Genomic DNA, 22,393 nt, shown 5'->3' on the forward strand with positions numbered 1-22,393 from the left:
TTCTCTAGGTCAATGAATTCTTTTAATGTGTTTGCCTCATCAATATGCACGAGCTTCGTTTCGAACATACATAGTGTTGACTTTAAGGCATTATTACTGCAAAACTAAAATAGATCGGACACTATGTTATAGGACATTTTGCGATCCAATTGCGATACCCTACCACCCCTCAACAAATATTGAAACGTATACATGTTACACCTTGTATATGTAAATTTAAACTGTTTTCATTGTTTTGTGTCTAGAACCTATTCTGTAAGTGTCCCACGTTTTTGTTACTGTTTATGCGTTCTGGATCAGCGTTTTATGCAATATAAAATAGCACATAACTAAAGAACTAAGCGTTTTCGGGTATGTGTGCTTGAATTGTTTTCATTGTCTACATATGTAGAACTTACCCTGCAAAAATGTCCCGCATAATCTGATACAATCAGTATAATGAAATTTACTGATTTTACGAATTTGCGATTAACGAGGCGAATATTCTTTGATATTACAATGATCACAATAAAGAAGAAATACTTTTTTAATAAATATCACCCCAGCTGTGGATTGTGATTAATGATTTGCGATTGCTTGGCTATCTCTTCGCTTATTCTTAACTAGTCGTTGGTTAGAGAAGTAATAATGGATATACCTAAGAAGAAATTGTAACATAAATTTTAATCTGAATTAATTAAATAGTAGATATTTATAGACCAATTTTGCTATAATTTTCTATTGACTCGGAAATTGTAACTGTTGAATAACATAATGTTTTCATTAATTTAGGGAAGCATACGTTATATTTTCTGGTGGTTTAGCCTATGATACAACTGGACGAACTCCAAGTATAACGGTTATACATGGAAAAACCACCACTGTTCTAGAAATGGAGCATAATGTGATAGACTTCATAACTCTATGCGAGAGTCCATGGACCAGTGGTAGGTACATAAAATAATTAAGATTGAAATACCGCAAACAAACTATGTATCACAATATTTTCTTTTTCTGTTACTGGTGTAAAATTGTCAATTTTAATTGGCATTTTTTAGTAATTTATTGGCTAACATTGGCTGACATTCATATTACTCTAATTCTATCCTTTTTTTTTACATTTACATGTTTTTATCTCACAACGATAAATACTTATTCAGAATCCTGAATATTTGTTTCAAATTGCAAAATTAAAATAAGACTATTTTATTCGTTGTCGTTTAAGAAGTTATAGAGATATACAATTTTATCTATATTTTTCAACATCTATGATCCTTATGTAAATATAATATCTGTGGTAATAAGGCAAAACGATCTATATAATATTTATAACAAATTTGAATTGTGACCTTAATTGATATCTACAGTATAGAATTTATACTTTCAGTAAGGAGAAAGGGCATTAAAAGAATTTTTTCACCTAAAAATAAAGGTTGAAGAAGACACAAGTCCACAAGACAGTATTCAAGTCGAAAATTTTAAACGCCAGTACCTTGAAAACAAAAATATGTGACTTATATCGTTTTATATGACAATCTTGTTAACAATAATTCTCTCTTTTTTTTTGGACAGATTATCAAGATCCCTACGCTGTTGTGGTTCTTTTACAAAACGACTTGGTTGTGATAGATTTGTTAACTCCTGGATTCCCATGTTTTGAGAATCCCTATCCAATGGATATACACGAATCACCAGTGACCTGTTGTGCATACTTCGCAGACTGCCCATCAGATTTGGTACCTGCTTTCTATTCAGTTGGATCCAAATCTCAAAAAAAGACAGGATTCAGTGAAAAAGATTGGCCCATATCTGGTGGAGAATGGAGCTCGAGTTCAAGTGGTTATAATGAAATCATTTTAACTGGGTAAGAACTTATGCTTAATCCTTAACTGGTATGGTGAAGTCACAGTATTTATATTACCTCGTTTTTAATATCTGTTATGTAAACTGCGAGTAAATTACTTTAAGCTTTGACTTTTTTATTTACTATCATTAACTATTTTTGATAATGGAATAGCAGTAATTCTGATACCATACCAGTAACAGGTTAAATGAGTGACTATAAAAAGTTCAAGGGCTAACCCCCTTTTTAATTTTATGTTTAGTAACTCTACAAGATTATTGAAGCTTATGTCAGTATATTAAGATGTAAACTATTTTAGGCATGCTGATGGGAGTATAAAATTTTGGGACGCCTCTGCGGGCACTTTGCAAGTCCTATATAAATTAAAGACAGCAAAACTTTTTGAAAAGGGGAGAACGCGTAGTATAGATTCGGAAGAAGACCCACTAGCGATACAACTCATTTTTCTTTGTCCGGAAAGTCGAAAACTAGCGATTGCGGGAAGTGGGAAACACGTTGTTTTATTCAAATTCAAGAAAGTTGAGAGTATGTCTGAAGTAGTGGTAAGTAATTTAGTCTTTCTTCTGTTAACTTCTATATGCTTCTAGTTAACACTATACAAAACATTATATTATGAAATACTAGTTTTTATTGTAAAGGTCATTCTATAAATAATTCTATTGATGATAGCAAAGGATCTCTACTGTATCAATTCACAAGAAGTAAATTTAAGAAAGAAGAAGATTAATTCTTTGTGGTCTTATATCAAGTCTGATTCGACATCATATTTCGTTATAGTTGATCCTATGTCGAGTTTGATTCGGCAAAATCGAAATTGATCAAGTAAACATAGACTAGTTGAAATGGCGGAAGTAACTCGGACCGTAAAGGATTAATCTATTAGGACACTAATTTAATTGCTCTATTTCTCTCTATGAAGAACGAGCAAGTTATATTAAAATACTATCTATTCAAAGTGTAACGAATATATGTTTCAATATTTTGGAAGTGGACCCTAATTGGACCACAAAATGTTCTATAACGTAGTGTCCGGTTTGCTTTCGTTTTGCAGTAATAATGCCTTAAAGTAAGCGCTATGTTCTCAAATAAAGAGTAACGAGACAAACACATTGAAAGTCACTGACATAGGACATTTTGTGATCAAATTGGGCTATCCTACCACCCCTTAAAATATTGAAATGTATATTTGTTATCCAACGTATAATATAGTACTTATTTTGCCCATATAATATCTTTTTAAAACATAGCAACATATTTTTCCAAATCAGCTGCAAATTTAATAAAAGTTTATTTATATGTATTGTAGACTTTAGAGGTGTCACTGACAGCAGACTCAGGAAAAGAGGTGGAAAGTTCGTCTGACCATGATTCCCCTGCTGGTAATATCTCAGGAAGTACCGAAGCAAAAAGCACCGAATCCAATCAACCACTTAAAGTCAAAAGTGGTTTACAGAAGAGGGCAGCAGGGTTTCAAGCAACATTAATTTGTTTGACAATAGCCGCGAGTGGAGAGCAACCCGAAAACATAACGGCTCTTAGTTTGAATTCTTCTTATGGTTTGTAAGTATACAAAAGTGTTTAATATATACAATTTTAACAACTCATTATCGTTATCGTAGATTCACTACTGGTAAACCTACTCAAGTAAATTCACTTAACGAGTAATCACTATTTATTTTAGAATGGCTTATGGGAACGAGTCTGGAGTAGTGATAATAGACATCGTGCAGAAAATTTCGTTGGTTGTTCTAAATACCGCAGACATCGGTGGTAGCACGGATCCCTGTCAACGTGTGCTACGTAGCCCCAAACGTCAGGATGACTTGAAACGGGAAAATGAAGATAAAGCAAGGAGTCCTAGTACAGATCAGGTAAAATGTATTTCTTTTTTAATCCTAACTAATTTGAATACTAAAATTGTTAACCTTTATATAATTTCCTCGATTTTACCCAAAAAGATGTCTTGAAATATGCATTTCGCTTTTTCTAGACACAAAAATCGATGATTTTCATCATTGCATGATTGTAAAGATATTCTACGGTATTTCTTCAACATAGTATCGTGAGTTGTAAATCTCGTGATTTGTAGATTCACTTTTGAGTTAAAGAAAAGAAAAGATGCGAAAATAAGTAAGAGGGGAGGCAGATAAATGAAAATGGCTGACCCTAATCTACGTGACGAATTTGATTGTAGAAGCCAGTTGAAGATGCTGTGTTTCATTTACTCTAGCTTCCGTATTTCTATGCTCTATTTTTCTCACAAAACTTCTTCGCAATATATCTCACTTTTTCGCTACACCTTTTACTAATGGAAGATGGAGTAAGAGTACATGTCCATCTAAATATATAACTACTGCTCCTAGAGTCAAATTTACTAATTAACCTACTACTGTGAGTTCTTACAGAGTAACTATCATACAAAACTATAAACTGATATACAATTTTACACAAGACAACAGCTTTGCAGTTTTTCAGATGGACAGGTACCCTAAGAGAGATCATCGCATTAGAAACTGTTTTTTGTGATCAGACTCACTATGTAAATTGATATTGACTGTTTACCTTTGTTTTGTCTGCTCTCACTCACCATTTTTCGCTTTTTCTCCTATTGTTAGCGGGCATCTGGTGGCTCATCCTGGGTTTCAAAACTTAATAACAAAAGCGATGAATCTGAAGTGTGATATTGAAACGATACTATTTTGAGGAATTACTGTATACAGGATAACACCAAACAGGTGGTACAATTTTGGTAGCATATTTCGTTCTTGTTAAGGATGAAAGGTCGTATAAAGATATTATAGGTTCGGAAACTCTTCTTTTATAAGATAAGAATACAGTTTTCAGAAAGTGAGCTTCTCATACGTATCATTGGCAATATATTTTCGAATATAGTTTATTTTGGGCCCATCTTAGACAAATTGTTCAAGGTTATGTTAATAATAATTGTATTAATACCAACTGAGGGATCGGAAGAAGAAGACCAATTGTACGATCTGCGCGCTCGCCTAACCTAACTCCTTTGCATTTTTATTTGGGTGGCATCTGAAAAGTTTAATTTATAATAATAATTACGCTACTAATAATTTGAGAACATTTGAAGATCGCATTATTATCGCGTGTTAAAAAATTCATAATAGAGCAAGAGTTTTTGAATGTTTTTGACAGTTCATGAAGCGCACATTGCTGTAGAAAGAAATCATTTTCAGTGATTTTTTTAAATAAATTTTACACACTTCAAAAATATTCTATTTTAAACAAAAGTGTTTAGATCTTAGAAAGAAAGACTTTCTATACCTATGTACAATCTGACCTTTTTTATCCTTAGACGCAGTAGAATATACTGCTAAACGGGGACGACCTATTCTGGTGTCATTCTGTACAACTTCGATGTTTTATTTGTCATCAGATTTGTAATTATGAGTCTGTTTCTTTTTGTAAATATTGAAAGCTTCAGTTCTTACTAATGTTATCCCAATATCCTAAAATACTAAAAGTAGACATTATTGAATAGATATACGGTACACAATTATCTTCTCAAAGAAAGTTTACCAAAAGGTATTATTTTAAAGATTGTGTAGGTCTATAAGTAAGTTTATGTAGGGTTGTTATTGACATTATTTAAGTAAAAACTTTCTGAATCGTTGCAATGTCTAATATCTGAAAAAAAATCTCATACATTGCATACTTCAACGTAAATGTTACTTTATTATTTTTAGGTGATTTGATGTCAAGATAGAAATAAACAATTCTAAACAACTTCTAGTGATAACAATAATCAGTTTTAAACATCTGTTACCAAACTGAATCATCGTTTAATAAAATAAAAATAACATAAATGACGTTGATCAAATTCTTTATAGTAATGCTTTAAAATCTAAAAAGCACAATTTATATGAAAGTAAACATTGAATACAACATTATTTTTTTAAACTTGGCTTCTATTATTTGCTTTATTTCCTTCAATTCAAGACTGTCTCAAACTATTTTGATTCATGAGATTTTTTAACTAGCTCATTCTTTAGATAAAAGATTGAATAGTTAAGTAAGTAGGTATACCATAGAATTTTGAGAAATTCCAAGCAGAAAATTAGCAGACACAGAGTTACAATTTATTCGTCACATTCTAAACTTATTTAATATTTAGTAAGTAAAAATCTGCAGCTCTTACTGCAACTGAGTCTAGAGTCTAGATAGTAAGCTGAAGATAGATAGTAAAAAACACATATACATATAAATGGTATGTTAAACATTCTTTAATACCAATGTGTAACTCGACCAAACCAATTTAATGATTCCCTTGTGCATGTTTACGTAAAGTGATAGGTGAACAAGGCATGTAACAAATAAAATTTAGCGGACAAATATGAGAATTTACTGTATTCCTTTTTTGCCCTGTTATTCAATTTATTGTAGATCAGTGGTGTCATTCTTCAATTTATCAAATATCCATGGCCCGTAGTTCATTCTCATTTTTTTAGAACTGCTCAGAAATGTTCATCGCTCGGGTTTAGACAGGGACATTTTTATATTTTATAAAACAAGTTTAAATCATTCTGCTGTCCCCCCAAAGTAATGTAGATATATTTAATGCTCTATGCGTGTAAGTTTTAAAATTTACAAGTTTTAAGAAGTGTTCATATCTGTACCTTAGAGTCAGAGTAACCTGTCTTTTTTTTTTTTTTCAGGAGAGCTAAAAAACAAATGCAATTACCCATTTATTAACATAGTATTCGAAGTAGTTTATATTATTAAATTTCCTTCACATACAACGTAATTTAACTAAATTCCTATTATTCTAATAAAACGAAAAGTAAGTAATAAGATTTAATTTTGAAAAAAATGGACTTGAGTTACTCTGTCTCTGAGGTACACATATATTGTAACCGATGGAGTACCGTCCATAAATGAAGCAGAAAATAGTTTAAATTAATTCCCGAACAAAATTTTATTAATTGTTAAACGCTTAATGGCATAATACATTAAAAGATATTACACGTAAAAATTATAGCAGATATGATAAAGCTTGTAACTCAAGTTATAAATCTTGTTACAGGAGGAAACTGCGCTTAGTTATCGTAAACTACGATTTCTGAAAGAAAATAATGCAAATTACGAAGTTTTAGTTTTACATTCAGTTCAGTTTTACATACTCAAAATGTTTGCAATGGTTTTTTACAGTCAGACAATTATTAGTACTTCTTTAAAACGAAGTTGTATTAGATACCTACCATACATTTCGAGCAATACTAATTGCAGAACCTTGAATTTCTATTTCGATTGGCGTTCTTGGCGAATTTAGCTTTACGTCTGCAACGTTTAAATTTAAGTTTCCGAGGTAAAATATTGAATATTTATCAATTCTTGAAAGGTATACTTAAGTAGATTTCAAAAAATTGGTACTATTTGTAGCGTAGCTTCGAAAAGAAGATTTAGAAACCTTGAAATTTAAAATAAAATTATTTTTTGTTTGCGAGTCCCTCGGCAGTTGAGATAGTGGATCACGTTGTAGAGTTACAATTGGAATTATGTCATTTATAAAGTTATAGGCACATGAGAAGTCTGTATTAGGACAGGCCTGATATAGAGGTTGAACCTAGTAAGTAACTGAGTTGGGCTATAACTATGTTCCAATTGAAATTAGAAAAAAATGTAGAGGAAAATTTTGCACTCTTTAATAATCTCTATCATATTATATTGTAACTTTGTTTACAAGTGCATCGATGCTGTGCATTAGAAAGTGTAATCGCACTTGTTTTTTTACTTTTATCCAGCCGTTCTAGGTCAAACTGAAATTAGAAAAAAGTGCAATTGTACTTTGCAATGCTGTGACAAAGCATTTTACACATCGCAGAAAGCTATAGCTCGGTCCAGTTACGAGATTCGCCAGTCGTGAGCGGTGAACATATAATGAAAATTTATAATGGTACGTGTTGCACAGGGTGTCCATCCATAAATGGTCAAGCAAATATTTTGTAAATTATTGGAGTTACAAGAATGGTTAATAAGAGAAATTTGCATAGCCTTAAATCAGCTACAAGGTGCACGAAAATTATTTTTTTTATTCGTAATCTTCCCGAGTTATGAAGGTCAACTTCGATTTTTCAAATGGATATGTATAATTTTTTTTGCAACCGTTTGGACAGTTATGGACAGACAAGCTGTATAGTGCTGTTTATTAAAACTAGAGTTAATTTCACCAAGAATACATACATAATAAGTATGTAATCAATATAGAAGGTGTTTTGTCTAAGTGCAATGGAATATGTCGGAAGTGGTTAAAGTTACAAAAGAAAATGTTTCTACAAAAGTTGTGTGGTATGAAAGGCCGCATTATGTGATATTAATAGTATTTTATGGGTGCAATAATAGGGGAGCTTTCAAGGTTGAGTTAATTTTTTAAAATAAAATATTTTTTTTATTCACATTACGATAGCTGATTTTGAGGTAAATTCCATGATGTACCATTTTATATCATTCCTTTCTATCGGTTATAAGTTACGAGCGATTGAATTCACATCAGTCGAGGGCGAGGGGTGCCACAAGTCCATCTGCTAGATCGGGCGTAACTCTGCTCTCTTTTCATACCAGATTGTTATTATGAAATTCAACTTTAACTTCTATTTTTCCAACTTCAGTATGCTATTTCAACGTTGAAAATCACAAATTGGAGAAAGTGACAACGTCGCAATATAAAACAAGGAAAATAGAATCAACATTTTGCTTATAATCATACATTTAAGGGAAAAAAAACTAGGAAAAATTTTAATTAGATATTTGATTTATAATTGAGTATCAGCTTTCAACTTCTTGATTCCCTGAAAGCACCAATTAAACTGATTGCTTGAAGTCAAGAGGCATAAGGGAAGATAAAAGGGTTTGATCTTTTTACGTTTAAAGTGTACAATTTATGTGAGATTTGATGCCGCCGCTCGATGCTTATAAGGGGAAGGTGAGGGTCCTGCACTCGCTTTTGAATTAGCACTATGTGCATGTGATAATAGACTATTAGTGATGTCTAACCCTAAAGAGTTCCGTCAAAGTGAATCGGAACGTAATGGGGTGACACGGCAGTTGACGGTGACACGGCATTAACTTACATTATAAATTATTAAAAATGGTGCAAACGTGTTGTGTTCAAGGTTACAAGAAAATACACAACAATATATAGGCAACAAATTAGTTTATAATAAAAATAAAATACACAGCAGGCTGACTAAAACTATTTTATTTTATAATGTACAATTAAAAATAAATAATTTTTCTCCAAAGAGTATCTTTATTACTTGTTTAAGCTAAAATAAGCTTTAAGAAAATAATTAACCAAACAGAACTGTTTTCTGTAAAATAGTATCACTATCTCAATATGGTCTAAGGCCCGATGCAACACGAGGTGAAGCAACGAAATGTACGATACGTGATACACTTTTTCGATTGCTCTTATCTTATGACCAACTAAAATAATTGGTATAAAATGGTACATTATTGAATTTATTCTAAAATTAGCTATTATAATGTGAATAAAAAAATATATCGTACGATTTAAAAAAATCAACTTGACCTTGAAAGCTCCCCCCTCGTTACTCCTATGAAAAAAATGATTGAACTATTAATACCAGGTAATGTGTTCTTTCATATCAAACTTTTGTAGATATATTTTTTTTGTAACTATAACCCCTTCTGAGATATTCCACTGTACTCATGTCAGTTAAATGCAATGCCCTATATATTTTGTTTCAATTTCAAATATTTTATAGTAGCTTTTAACAATAGAATCTCAAACTCCAACTCTATTAACTCACAATTTTAATCAACTAAGAAATTTTACAAACTAATTACATCACTAGAAATATTTATTTTTTTCGACCAGTTGAAATTTAAGTTTCTTTTGATTGTGGCATAAAGAAGGCATGTATTTTCTGCTTGGAATAGAAGCTAAAAATTTATAAAGAAAGGTGCTATGTGAAGTTCAATTAAAAATTAGCAAATTAAATAGCAAACGAGAATGTTATCGGCAACTAGTGGTCAAACTTGTCATTTTCCATGTGCCGAGACTTAAAGCTTACTTAATAATAAATTTAACTAAGTTTTTTAATATCAGGTCTGCTGAATATAAGTTAAGCGTTACAAATATATCTATTCTATTTCTAGAATTAGCAAAACCACTTTTAATTGTTTATTAAAAGAGAAATGGTGTTTCTTTATCATATTCATTTTTATTATGCATTTAATGTTTAGCTAACTGCGTGTCTTCCCACATTGAAACAAGTAAGAGCAATACCTTCTTTTCTGTTAAAGAGACAGCTAGTTTTTCTTGTTTTATGATATGTGACATTAATTTATTAAAAACCAAAAGACTCAGCAAAAGTAGATAGTGATAGTAGATGATATTGCAGTTTAACTATTAGCTTTTTATTACTTACATACTTAGAGATATGGTCAGTGTCCAACATGTAGAAACGAAAAACAACATGATTAGAACGTAGTTCGACATGTTAAACAATAACTAACATTACAATGCTGTATCGTTTGATGATTCAATGTGGTTTACATATACGCAGACTTTCACATAAACGTTTGATAGAATATATGCATGTAATATTCATGTAACTAACAAATTTTTAATGATATCAAACGTGAAAATAGGTAAAATACAAACCGATTGTATTATGCAGGTTATTAGATAATAGATATCATAGATTTTAAGAGGTAGTTCTGTATATATCTCAAAATGGGAAGGGAGGGGAGCACCCCTTAAAATAAAAGGAAAATACCCCTTAAAATTTTTGATAGCTTTTATCAAACACTCTGCATATTCCAGCGTTTCTACAGAAAAACAAAACAAATGCATGAAAAAAACAATGGCAATATGAATAATACCATGTATATAAAGTTGTAATTAAAATTGCTTTCGTATGGTACATTAACAAAAATCGCATTAGAAATGTCTCCACGTAAAATGGAATATTTTATTCTCGCACAAATGTCAATTATAAATTATTCAAGGTATAAGTAGTGGAACAAGTCTAACAATTTTGTGAAGCTAGAGTCAATCACACGTTAGTTGATAATATATCTTTAAGAAATCATTGGTTAATGTAACCAATCATTATAAGTAATCTAGTAACGCCTAGTGTTAACAGCCAAGTAAGATCACCTACATGTAATATGCACCAGGTTGGATCGTTTGGACTAATGATTCTGGAAAAACTGGCCAATTTGGGGGTGGGGGTCTGAAGATGGTAGCACATATATTTATACATATTTGCTGAAAGTCTACAGGCTTTGAATATTGTATAATGTCGTGTGTATCAAGAGTATCTAAAATACTTCTAGTAAATGTGTCTCAAAGATTTCACTTACAGGCCTGTCAATAGGATTTGATAAAGCTTGCACAATTGGTGCTTACGTAGGTCATTATTTCACATTCTTACGAACAGAATTCAATATATGTAACAATGTTCAATAACTATGCTATGAAGAAGCTAGAACATTCATAGTAAGTTCTTTTAATATAGTGATTAAATCTTGGGTTCACATTAGATATAGGTCTTTCTTTGAGGTAACGGAAGAATATTTACATATACGTGCAATATTTCATTTGAAGAAGTATCTTATGGTTTCTAAGGACAATTAAAGACGAAAAAGGAACAGTTTTGTTATATTTCTGTGCAGGAATAGTTTTTTAACCCTCCATGAATAATTTCGTCTACATACACGAAATTCTGCACATGAGTATTTTCCGGAATTCTTTATTTTTATTGGAAAAAGTTTAAAATAATCGACTTAGAGCTCAGTCACACAAGCGTCAATATACAGTGTATAACAAAATATAGCCTTCAATATTTTAAGCGCTGGTATATATTCAAAATGCCCTACGATATAGTGAACGATCGGCTTTCGTTTTACAGTAATAGTACCTTTAAGATAACCTTTCTATTACATTAAATTAACAATTAGAGAATTCTGCAATTTTACAAACAAATTGAAGGAAAGAAATACAGCAAAAACGTCTTAATACATTTTGTTGTATTTCTTACGGTTTAATCTTCATAAAGCTTTAAAAACCTGTGATCCATTTCCTATAAACACTTCGGATTTCATTTCTAATTCGTATTATTCATTTCTACCTTCCTGCAAGCCTAAATTGTGCAAATATTCTTTTAATTGCTAGGGGCATATTTAAATCTAAATATTTGGGTCTTCTCATTGCTGTCATATTCTGAACATACTGGTATACCTCTCTATACATAGATCTCAATATTCTATTTCTATCTTCGATGAAGAGTCTTTCTAGCATTTCCGTTTTTGCCCTTTCTATGATATTTCCCATTTCTTTACTAATCCTCGTACCCATACTTATTAAGGCTGTTCTTAAATTGTGTATACCAGTTCCTTCTCGGGTCCGGTGTCTCTCCATCTAATGCACGTAAGATTTCCATGCACTTCTTAGGATATCTACATTCTCTCATATTTGATATTATTGTCCAGTAGACAATAGGACACTATTGTCCATATTCCAAGTGCATCGCTCCTATTTTTGTCCTAATCATATAGCCTAGGGTATTCCTTGGGAGAAAAAGCAATTGTTTTAAGAAACCCGTTTGTATTCTCTCCAGTTTGGCTGTATGGCGTAGGCCCCATATTCTTGCACTGTATAGAAGTGTGGCTCTAACTGTTGCATCAAACAGCTTTTTTGCAGTGTCCTATTTGTTTGTTCTTGATACGATTAGAGACTTCCAAATTATCCCCATAGCTGCTCTTGCCCTGGTTGTAAAATGTTTAACCGTTTAACTTTTAAGGTTTTTGGGGGGGACTTCAGGTCTTTCTGTGACATTGAATAAAGGTTTGATTATTGTTAGTCAAGCTGATTTTAGCTTAAAGAAGAAATGCTACGCATCTTTCTGAGTTAAAGCAACTGATTTAAGAAATAATTTAATTTGCTATATGAAGTTCCAATGTTGCTAGTCATTAAAAGAACAGGAATTGAAGAGTTGCAAAGTACGCAGTAATCAATAACTTATTAATTTCGTAAATGGCAGCAAAATAAGTACACTTTTCTTTTTCATATATGTAAATGGATTAAGCATTGATTTGTGTTAAAGTAATACATATGCTAAAACATTGAAAGTATACGACTGGTTTACAATGGAAAAGTAATTATTATTGCCATAAAAGTAATACATAATTTGTTTAATATTATTATTCTCTTTAAGTCTGTACACAAGTAGGAAGGAGAACGATTCTTATTCTTTACCGAGGTCCGCACAGGATAATTAATATTGTCAGTATAGATCAAATATTGATAAAATCTTGGTTTTTTGAAGAATGAAGCATCGAGTACTGGTAATCTGCTGTGTTAGATACCACTCGTATAATACCTATGCCTTTACGCGACGAACATCCGGACATGCAGACGTCCTAGGAGAAGAAAATCATGAAAATAAAATTGTTGTCATTCTTTTGTCTGCTTGCGAGAGCTAGCGTGTTCTACCTCTGATCATCATTAGGTGTGAAGGAGATAGGATTTTGGGTCCTTAGCCAAATTAATGAGTTGGAACTCACCGTGAACTTTACTACTTTTTATTCAAGCATTGTTTAGCTCTAGCATTGTCGCGATCTGTATCTCAGAACGGACTACGCCTAAGTGCGCTGCACTCATTAGTCATTTCGGCGATCAGCGACCTTTTGGCAGGTAAAACGGGTGGCGGGGTCGTCACGTTTTGTTGACTCTCCTGGGATTCGCTAATTCAGCTCGAAGTCATTGACCAAACGCGGTTGTGCAATTGAATGCATGTGTAACTAGCACGAGCTATAACAAAATGTTGAAAGTGTTACTGTTCCGGATTGCGTCACGAGATCTCAGCAACAGATGCACCGATTTTGATGAGACTAGGCTCAATAGAAAGATCGTACGAACACTATATTAAGATAATACCATTGAATTTTAGATCTGAGCTACGGATCCAATGATATACATGATTAAAGTTTTTCATACGCAAAAATCCAAACAACGTACACGGAAGTGCCGGCTACATTGCGCATATACTACGCGTTGCGGCACTACCGTGTCACTTGATCTTTGCCTATCGCAATGAGAAACTTCAGAAAAATAGCTCCCTAGATAAGAAAGATAAGATAAGAAACATATATATAAAAAAGAAACAAAAAATTATCCAAAAGATCTAAGAAAGCTACACACAACTCACAAACGCTAACAAGCAATAATTAAAATTGAAAATATTACTTACCTTTATTTACCTTAAAGTATTTGGTAAACAATATATAATCTTTCAGAACTGTTGTTTATTTGTTCTGTCCAGAGGTGAAGTGGCCAAATTAGAAAGATATCAAGGAAATAAAGATACATTTATTAAACGTAACGGTGAAAGACGCAGTAAGGTTTGTTTCGTTTCTGACTGTAACAACTGACGCTCGGCACAGCACTCGCCAACAACGATCCGTTTCGCACTTCAGTCCGGAACTGCTTTCCCTTGTGTTACACAAAAATGTCCCGTATCGCATATAGTATACATGAATCTCATAAGAATCTCCTATTGCGACAAGAACTTTTATTAATTGAATACAAAATAACTGTTAAAACTGAATTTTTGCAAAAGAATTAAAGTGTTATAACATAAAGTTAACATATAACAGAAAAGATACAATTTGAAAGTTAAAAGTTTAATAAATAAGTTTTACTTATAAAAGTTTACAGTTTTGTTCGATTTCTGCTCTAGTAAATCTTATTCATTTTTAAATGGTTGCTATTGTATCATCTATCTGCAAATACTTATTGTCTACTAACGCAAAAAACTTTTCAAAATTTATAGACGACAAAATAAACTTTTGTGTGACTATAGTCATGACGTTTGTCGTAACGTCTGTAGTTTCAACGTTTGTGCGACTGAGCTCTTGTCGTTGCTGTACAATAGAATAGAGACTTGTGAAAAGCATTTAAAAATCTTTTTAGATTTTACAAAAGCTTCGAATTTTCAAAAGAATTAGACTTTAAGAAAAACGACTCAGTTTGCTTTTGGAGTGTAAAAAAGTGTCTGTTCTGATGGAGGATTAAGTGTTATGCCTTGAAGTATAATTTTAAATACTTGACAGGTATGAGAACTGTTAAGGCAAAGCTTGCTTATCCCAAACCAGGCATGCTTAACTATTTATATCCGACGGTATTCTCAGGGTAAAGTAGCTTTCCATAAAATTCCATGGGGAAGTGGGGAACAGCTAGAAAATAGCGAAACAGAACATTTTTGTATATTAATCAGGGATCGAAATCAAAAACCAAAAATCTAAGTTACTTCCAAGACTCAAATTTCAATTCAGAAGATTTGAATTTTGCATTCAAAAGTTCTTGTTACTTTATGAAGTATGTACTTCATTAAAGCAGGTATAAGCTTAATGAATTCACTTAGAAAGTTTTATACAGAGCATTTAATGGAAAAGTTTCCATTTTCATAGAAAACTGCTACGAGATTCTTTAAAGCCTTTCTGCTGACCATGTCTGGTGTACGTTTACATTTTGATTAAAATTACTTTTTATACTCAAATGTCTAAATCTATATGTGTACATATACAAAGTTACAATACATTCTTATTATATGTTCGTTAGATTTTATTCGTTACATGTTCATTGTTATCCTTACCACGCGGAGTAACTAGCTAAAAGGAAAAGCCCTCTAGCATTCTTGTTTTTTTCGTTTATCTTAGTTTATCTGAGCAGCTGCATAGAAACCATGACGTTGTACCAACCGCAAAAAATTTCCTTATATGTAAATTTCTAACGAATCTCCAATCAGTTTTCGGTCTATACAAACTCCGACAGGTTAGCCCTAGCGGAATCAAAATAGTATTGTTACGTTGATAGTCAAGTTTATCAGAGTTGATTGCTAGTCAGTTAGATCGGATTAAAGTTTCCTTTTGAGTCTACAGTTTAACCTCATAGAATCAGCGATTCGGCCTAAACTCTACTTGGCAATCTTTACGATCATTCTATAAATCCCCGCATTACCAATGTATTAACGCCGAGTATTAGAATCACACACTTTACGCGACAACACTAAACTAGACAAGACCGTATACTTGTATATAAAGACTGATTTTAGTACATACTAAAGTATTTCTTGCAATTTGATTACATTGTTTTCAAACCCATAATTACCTTAAGCGATCCCATTCGAAGTTGATAGATTCCCCACGATATAGCTTAGCCGCTTGAGTTGTATCAATTACTAATTAACAAGTTACGAGGTTTATTAACATTTCTCGTGGCTCTCTGATTCCACATCAGATTCGACCGCACGCCCTTACTTCCAAAGATAACTATGTCCAACCTAAGGACTTCTCAATCTATTCAAGTTCGTCAACAAAAGCTAATCTATCCAGCAGCTACCTGATTTCACATTAGATTCGTCTGCATTCTACACCTACTTGTAACACTAGGTTCGTCTGTACATTATCCAACGTCCTTACAGTACCCTGATTTTGCATCAGGTTGGTTTGTTTTGAATTCGCCAACCTCCTTAACAGCACCACTTCAGTTTATTTTGAGTTAGTTTGTGAATTTATCCTAGTGATTCCCTGATTTCGCATCAGATGCATTCACAAAACTCACTCTCCCGCGGCCCATAGATCACAGATCAGTTCTTTTTGTCCGCAAGCATATCCATCCTTAGAGGCTCCCTGATTTTACATCAGATTCGTCTTCGTCTACAGTAATCCCAACGGCTCACTGATCTTGCATCAGTTTTGTCCATGTACTAACCAACACCTCAATTACTATATTCTTTGGAAATATATTTATCCCCACCGACCTCTTGCGCTGCTCGCGTCCCGTCTCGTAACAGGACATGTAACGAATAGAATCTAGCGAACATATAACGAGAATTTATTATATTTTCTTGCACGTGTACCTAGCTTAAAGTCAGTTTTCTTAAAAAAGGAAGTCGAAATTACAAAATCTTATTTTATATCTTCAATTCCGTATTTTGTACGTAGAATTGTCATCCTTCCATTTGTACTAGGTGTCATAAATAATCTTGTATACAGGAAGTGCTACGTAACTGTTAACATGATTTTTCAAATATTTTTGATAATATAATTGGACAAGGAACTGTTTCGAACAAAAATTAGTTAGTTTTCAATCAGCTCCAAATTGCAATATTTAAAGTTTCGAAAAATGTTTATTGTAATAGTCAGTTTAGCTTCATTAAATGGCATAATATATTTTTCACTTAGTAGCGTTGTTGGTTAATGTTTAAAAGAATTTAAAGACTTCCTGGAGTTGATTATGACCTTGACATGATCTTGAATGTAGAAATATGGGGTTAATTAACAAAAACATTACCGTGAAAAACTAATTTATTTAGATCAAATTACATGTTAAAAATGGTGGCCTTCAGCAAGAATATTGCAAAAAGAGCATAAATAGCATATAAAAACGATCTAACAATAAGTAATCCCATACGATATAACGTACATGTACTTCTATTTGTGCTATTGGTACCGATATTGAATTGTTTGAACTTTTTATTAATAGGATTTGAAAGAAGATTGGTTACCATTTTACAAAATAAGCAGAACAGAAATTCGGATGGAAAACGCCTAAATTCTGTAGCATATCTGCTCGATGCAATCGAAATTAATCCCGAATTATGAAAGATCTTTCTGCAAGTTAAACACTTATCGTAATTGAACATGTGTATAAATATGCCGCTACACTGCACAAGACAGTTTTATCGCTAGTTTTCTACGCTATTGATGTTCCTTTTGTAATATACGTATGGTAGTATGCATAACGTTTCCGTTGATTTTCCCCACATTTCTGAATTCCAAGGTTATTCCAAGGTCATAGAATCTGAGATTATTGAAGTTATTTCGACATTAGTTACAACAATAAAAAATAAACAGTACGTTGAGCCATTTAATAAATATAAGGTGATCTTAATTTTTTATTGAAAAAAACATTTCTTGGAAATTTTGTAACTTGTTGAAAACTGACTAACATTTGTTTGAAATCCATTTTTCGTGGTAATGATTACATGACACACCCTGTATATCTGATCATTTTGATGCTGCAAACATATACATATTATTAATTTGCAGATAGAACAATTTATTGCTTCATATAATATATGTACACATTAATTAATTGCAATATGGGTAATATTTTCTATAGTTTTATTAATTTTTAGAAAATTGGGACCATATTTAGATTGTACGATTAGTTTAGACAGTGTATATTTTCTATGAAAAAAATGATTGGAATTTCCCATTTTATGGTAAAAATAAATGAACGTGCGATATAAATTATATGTATGATGTTACAGTATACTTCATATGTGATAACTTTGTCGTTATAAACAAATGTACTTTTGTAACGATGATTTCTGAAATGTTTCAGCTACTTATGTATATCACATCAGTAAGTGCCAACCTTAATCACGTCATGACATTTTCAGCAGGTGATTCCACTTATATATAAACTTGATTGGCAAAGTAATTATGCTAGTCATACTATAGGATTCTGAATTTGTGTTTTTTGTCAAACGTAAAGCTGTATTTTTAGTATGTTTAAAACTTTTTGGAATGTCCCAGTACGTTAGTTTATAATCCTGTAATTTGAAGTTTTCGCCGATTAAATCGAAGATGCTAGGTTTATTTTACAGTGAAAAATAGTATATTATGTATATATTGTCTTGCGCTAGTAACAGCTTCAAAACATTTATCAGTTTTGATGTTCTACTGTATTCATTGAAGCATTTCGTAGAAGCCTTCTGCAAACAAATCTAGGTCTTTTAATGTCAAAGGAAATTATTCTCAAATTTTTGTTCATCAACAGTCTCATTATACTTGATTGGACAAACAATCTACACAAAATATAAATACAGTGTTCTTACATGTCTGTATTTGCATGATTGGAGTTTAATACTTTCGGATATAGATGAACTGCTGATCAAAAATGTGATTTTGTGTATTTTTTTCAGAGTTACATGTATTCACGTTTATTGTTTAAATACTGGCGGTGAATTAAAATCAGGAAATCTGTAGATACTCTGCACAGCATATTTTATGGTGGTAGAAGTTTATGGGGAAGTAAAGCTTCAAATGTGTGAAATATATTGTTGAAATCTTAAATTCTTTACGTTATATAGTTTTAATTTTAATGTACACACAAAAGTGGTTTATACCTACATATAATTACTTATATCGATGAATAAAATAATGAAGTAGGCTAATGGTGAAGAGTAACTAAGAAGTTTAAAAATCTCCCGATAAGATAAAATAAAAGCTTTAAAACGTTTATTGTTCACACGCTACAACAGTAATCATTATTGAACAACAATATGGGCTATTTAATAGCTAAAATAGAAATTAATTTTATTTAAATAATGCAATTCTATTATCATTTGGTGAGTATCGTCAGTTTAATAATTTTGATATTTTAACATTAGTAAAAAATTTTAATGGTAGTTATTAAAACAAAGTATAGTGTATATGAAACGGGCGGGGGGGGGGGGGGGGGGGGGGGGGGTCATATTTCTTATTTTCAAATTCTTTAAGAAATACGAGTTCTCAAAATTGAAACCTTCTGCTGATTTTTAGCAAGTGCACCTTCGAAGGGGAACCATTATTTTTGAAGTTATTAAAGATAAGAAATTTGATTATTTTATATTTTAATGAAGAAGAATAGATCTATTTGGATAAATTATTCTTATATATCACAAAATTTGTTTATAAGAGAAATATTATTAATCTCGTGCACCAATTTGATGTAAATACATAATTGCATGTTTTTGCAATCGCTTATTAAATTAATATATTTTCAAATGGAACTTTTGAAATGATTCCATGATAATTATATTTTATAAGCATCTGTGAAGTAAAACAACATAATAGAAAGGGAAGATACCTGAGAATAAAAATGTGAGTTCTTTAAATTTTTAGCAATATGAAAAATTGACAAAGTTGCAAAACAAAAATAACTTATTGAAAGAGATCCAGTCTTCTTAATCAAAATAAGAAGAACATAAATTTTGTATTTCCAATAGTTTTAGATTTTAAAAACAAATACTCATTTATGAAGAAAACAATTTTTGTTTAAAAACTGAAAGAAAACAGGAACTCTAAACTTTGAGATCTGTTATTGTATAAACAATTTTTAATTATTAAACGGGAACTAAATCCCACTATTTTCATGTGGACTATATGATTTTCAGTATCATCGAAATTCTTTTGATATCAAGACATAAAAATGATCAAATTTACATTAAATTACTCTCTTGAAGTTTTGGAGGATTTCCATAGCATTGAGGTAATCGGGGAATTTGGGGGGTTTAATGGACTGTTCCATACTATAGCAAGAGACATTAGATATATTAAGATATTTCTATGAGCATCTTAGGTATATCTTTCATTTGGGTTAAGACACATAATTGATCTAGGTGTTACAAACTATTCAAATGCAGCTTCCCTTACCTACACTCTTCGTGTTCAAACATACCTACACTTTTTTGGGAAGTGACAAGTGACCATATGTTTGCGATATCTCTCTGTTTGATTATTCTTTCAACACTTTTTATGAACACATCCTTAGGTTTATATTTACATACAGCGTGTCCGTCGAAATCGTAAACAGTCAATTATTTCCTAATTTATTGAAGATAGGAAAAAAATCTTTACGTGAAATTGAATGGTAAAAGGGGGCAGATTTATTGGTTTTTTAAATGAGATTATATATTTTTTATTTGATCAGTTGATAGTGCATTTTAATACAAATTCCGTAACCATTAATGTATACATATATCTTTTTTGAAATAGTTTTTAAGATACTGCGCTTAAAAGTTTACTGATTTTCAGTAAAAGAAAATCTGCCCAGACTAGAAAGCACCGGAGGTGATCTTAACTCTCGCGACCGCACCTCAAGTGTCACGTGTTAAACATTGCCTCTTGAAATCGATACGAAGTGTCTTTTAAGCGCAGTATCTTAAAAACTATTTGAAAAAAGATCATTAATGGTTAGGGAATTCACCTTAGAACGCATTATCAATTGATCAAATAAAAAATATATAATCTCATTTAAAAAACCGAACTTGACCTCCATATCTCCGTAAACAATAATGTTAAGAAAAAATTGTTGCAACCAATAAATCTGCCCTCTTTTACCATTCAATTTCATGGAAAGATTTTTTTCCTATCTTCAATAGATTAGGAAATAATCGACTGTTTATGATTTCGGCGAACACACTTATATGATTGCACCGTATTGTATTCAACATAATGTAATGTACTGTAGGAGAAAAAGAATCGGTCAGTATTCTAAATTGAGTTTTTTTATAGCTATAGTACCTAAGTACATATTTATCTATTACTAACTTCACTAACAATAAGTGCTAAGAGCACTTAAATTCAGTTGATCTATTAAAGAAACCAAACAACGATCGAATTTTAATTCTCCTCAATTTCCTGAACATACAACCGGGGTGCCCCCTAACTACCTCTTACAACTAACAATGAATTAAACTAATCCTGCTTTTTGTATTATATTCTCTAGCCTTACAATGCATATACTTACATCTAAGATTATATTAAAAACTTGTGAAATATACTAACGACACAACAATTTTGCAATATATACTGTATACTAACAATTGTATACTATATAGTATACGCACATAAGTTGTGAAATGATTCGCTTTTAGAATTATAATTAAATCTTTTGCTGTTTTGTATGCATTGATTTATTATGCCATATCCAAAATGTTAAATTCATCAGACTCATCGAGACTCTACCATGGCATCCGAAGCCTTATTAGCATTGATAGCCAATAATGCTCAGCATACGCAACAATCTCCACTTCGTGGCGAGCTCCAAAGTGGAAGCAGTATTGAGAAAGGAACAACTGAGGAGTCTGTAAGCGAAGCCAATAGGACTGGAAATTTAGTAAGCGAAGAAGATTGCGCTAAGAACCATGGATGGAAAGGATTTAGCTTGAAGAGACAACTCAGCAAGGTTGATCTGAAAATAAAGAGTACTTTTACGCCAACTTTGGTGACGTCTCAAAATGGGGTACTTGTATGCTTCTTAATATCCATAAAATATTTTATTATTTTTAGAGATTTTACCTTGTGGGGTGATATATACAACTTTACCACCTGAAATATACATTCTAATTGTATCGATAACTTAACATATTCTGCATATGTTTAACAAGAGTTTTGTGGATGCATTAGATAAATAATTTTAGTTGTTGATTTCTTTGACCTTTTGTTGTAAATATTATTTTTAACTATTATTTTATTCTATATTATACCTAACTAATTATTTTGTATACGTACCTATATACAGTACTTAAGGGATCTAAAGATGTATATTAAATACAAATTTAAGTAGTATATTTCAGTAGCATGACCACAAAAACATTATTTTTTATAGTAAGATTTTTTTTAAACTTTATATGTTTGCAAGAGGATATTTCACTCATATCGTCATACATATGTCGATTATTTCAGTTTACCATTCTCATGAAATGTATATTTGAAGTG

The 22,393-nt window shown here is 31.7% G+C and overlaps 1 protein-coding gene across 10 annotated transcripts in view; it reads left to right on the top strand.

Moving 5' to 3' along the window:
* Tomosyn (syntaxin-binding protein tomosyn) overlaps positions 1-22,393 on the top strand; it is a 144,105-nt gene that overhangs the window by 69,414 nt on the left and 52,298 nt on the right. For 5 of the 10 annotated variants that reach the window (XR_013002763.1, XM_076386496.1, XM_076386498.1 and 2 more), the window contains 6 exons: positions 772-926; positions 1,552-1,843; positions 2,142-2,385; positions 3,150-3,403; positions 3,525-3,714; positions 21,624-21,917. Coding sequence is in view for 9 of the 10 variants with exons in the window: in XM_076386496.1 (XP_076242611.1) it covers positions 772-926; positions 1,552-1,843; positions 2,142-2,385; positions 3,150-3,403; positions 3,525-3,714; positions 21,624-21,917 (1,429 nt within the window). In the remaining variant the exon portion in view is untranslated. Of the gene's footprint in view, positions 1-771; positions 927-1,551; positions 1,844-2,141; positions 2,386-3,149; positions 3,404-3,524; positions 3,715-10,078; positions 10,109-21,623; positions 21,918-22,393 lie in introns of all 10 variants that reach the window. The other 5 variants (XM_076386499.1, XM_076386505.1, XM_076386500.1 and 2 more) reach the window with 2 other exon arrangements.

Source organism: Calliopsis andreniformis, chromosome 10 (assembly GCF_051401765.1).
Source record: "Calliopsis andreniformis isolate RMS-2024a chromosome 10, iyCalAndr_principal, whole genome shotgun sequence".
Lineage (NCBI taxonomy): Eukaryota > Metazoa > Arthropoda > Insecta > Hymenoptera > Andrenidae > Calliopsis > Calliopsis andreniformis.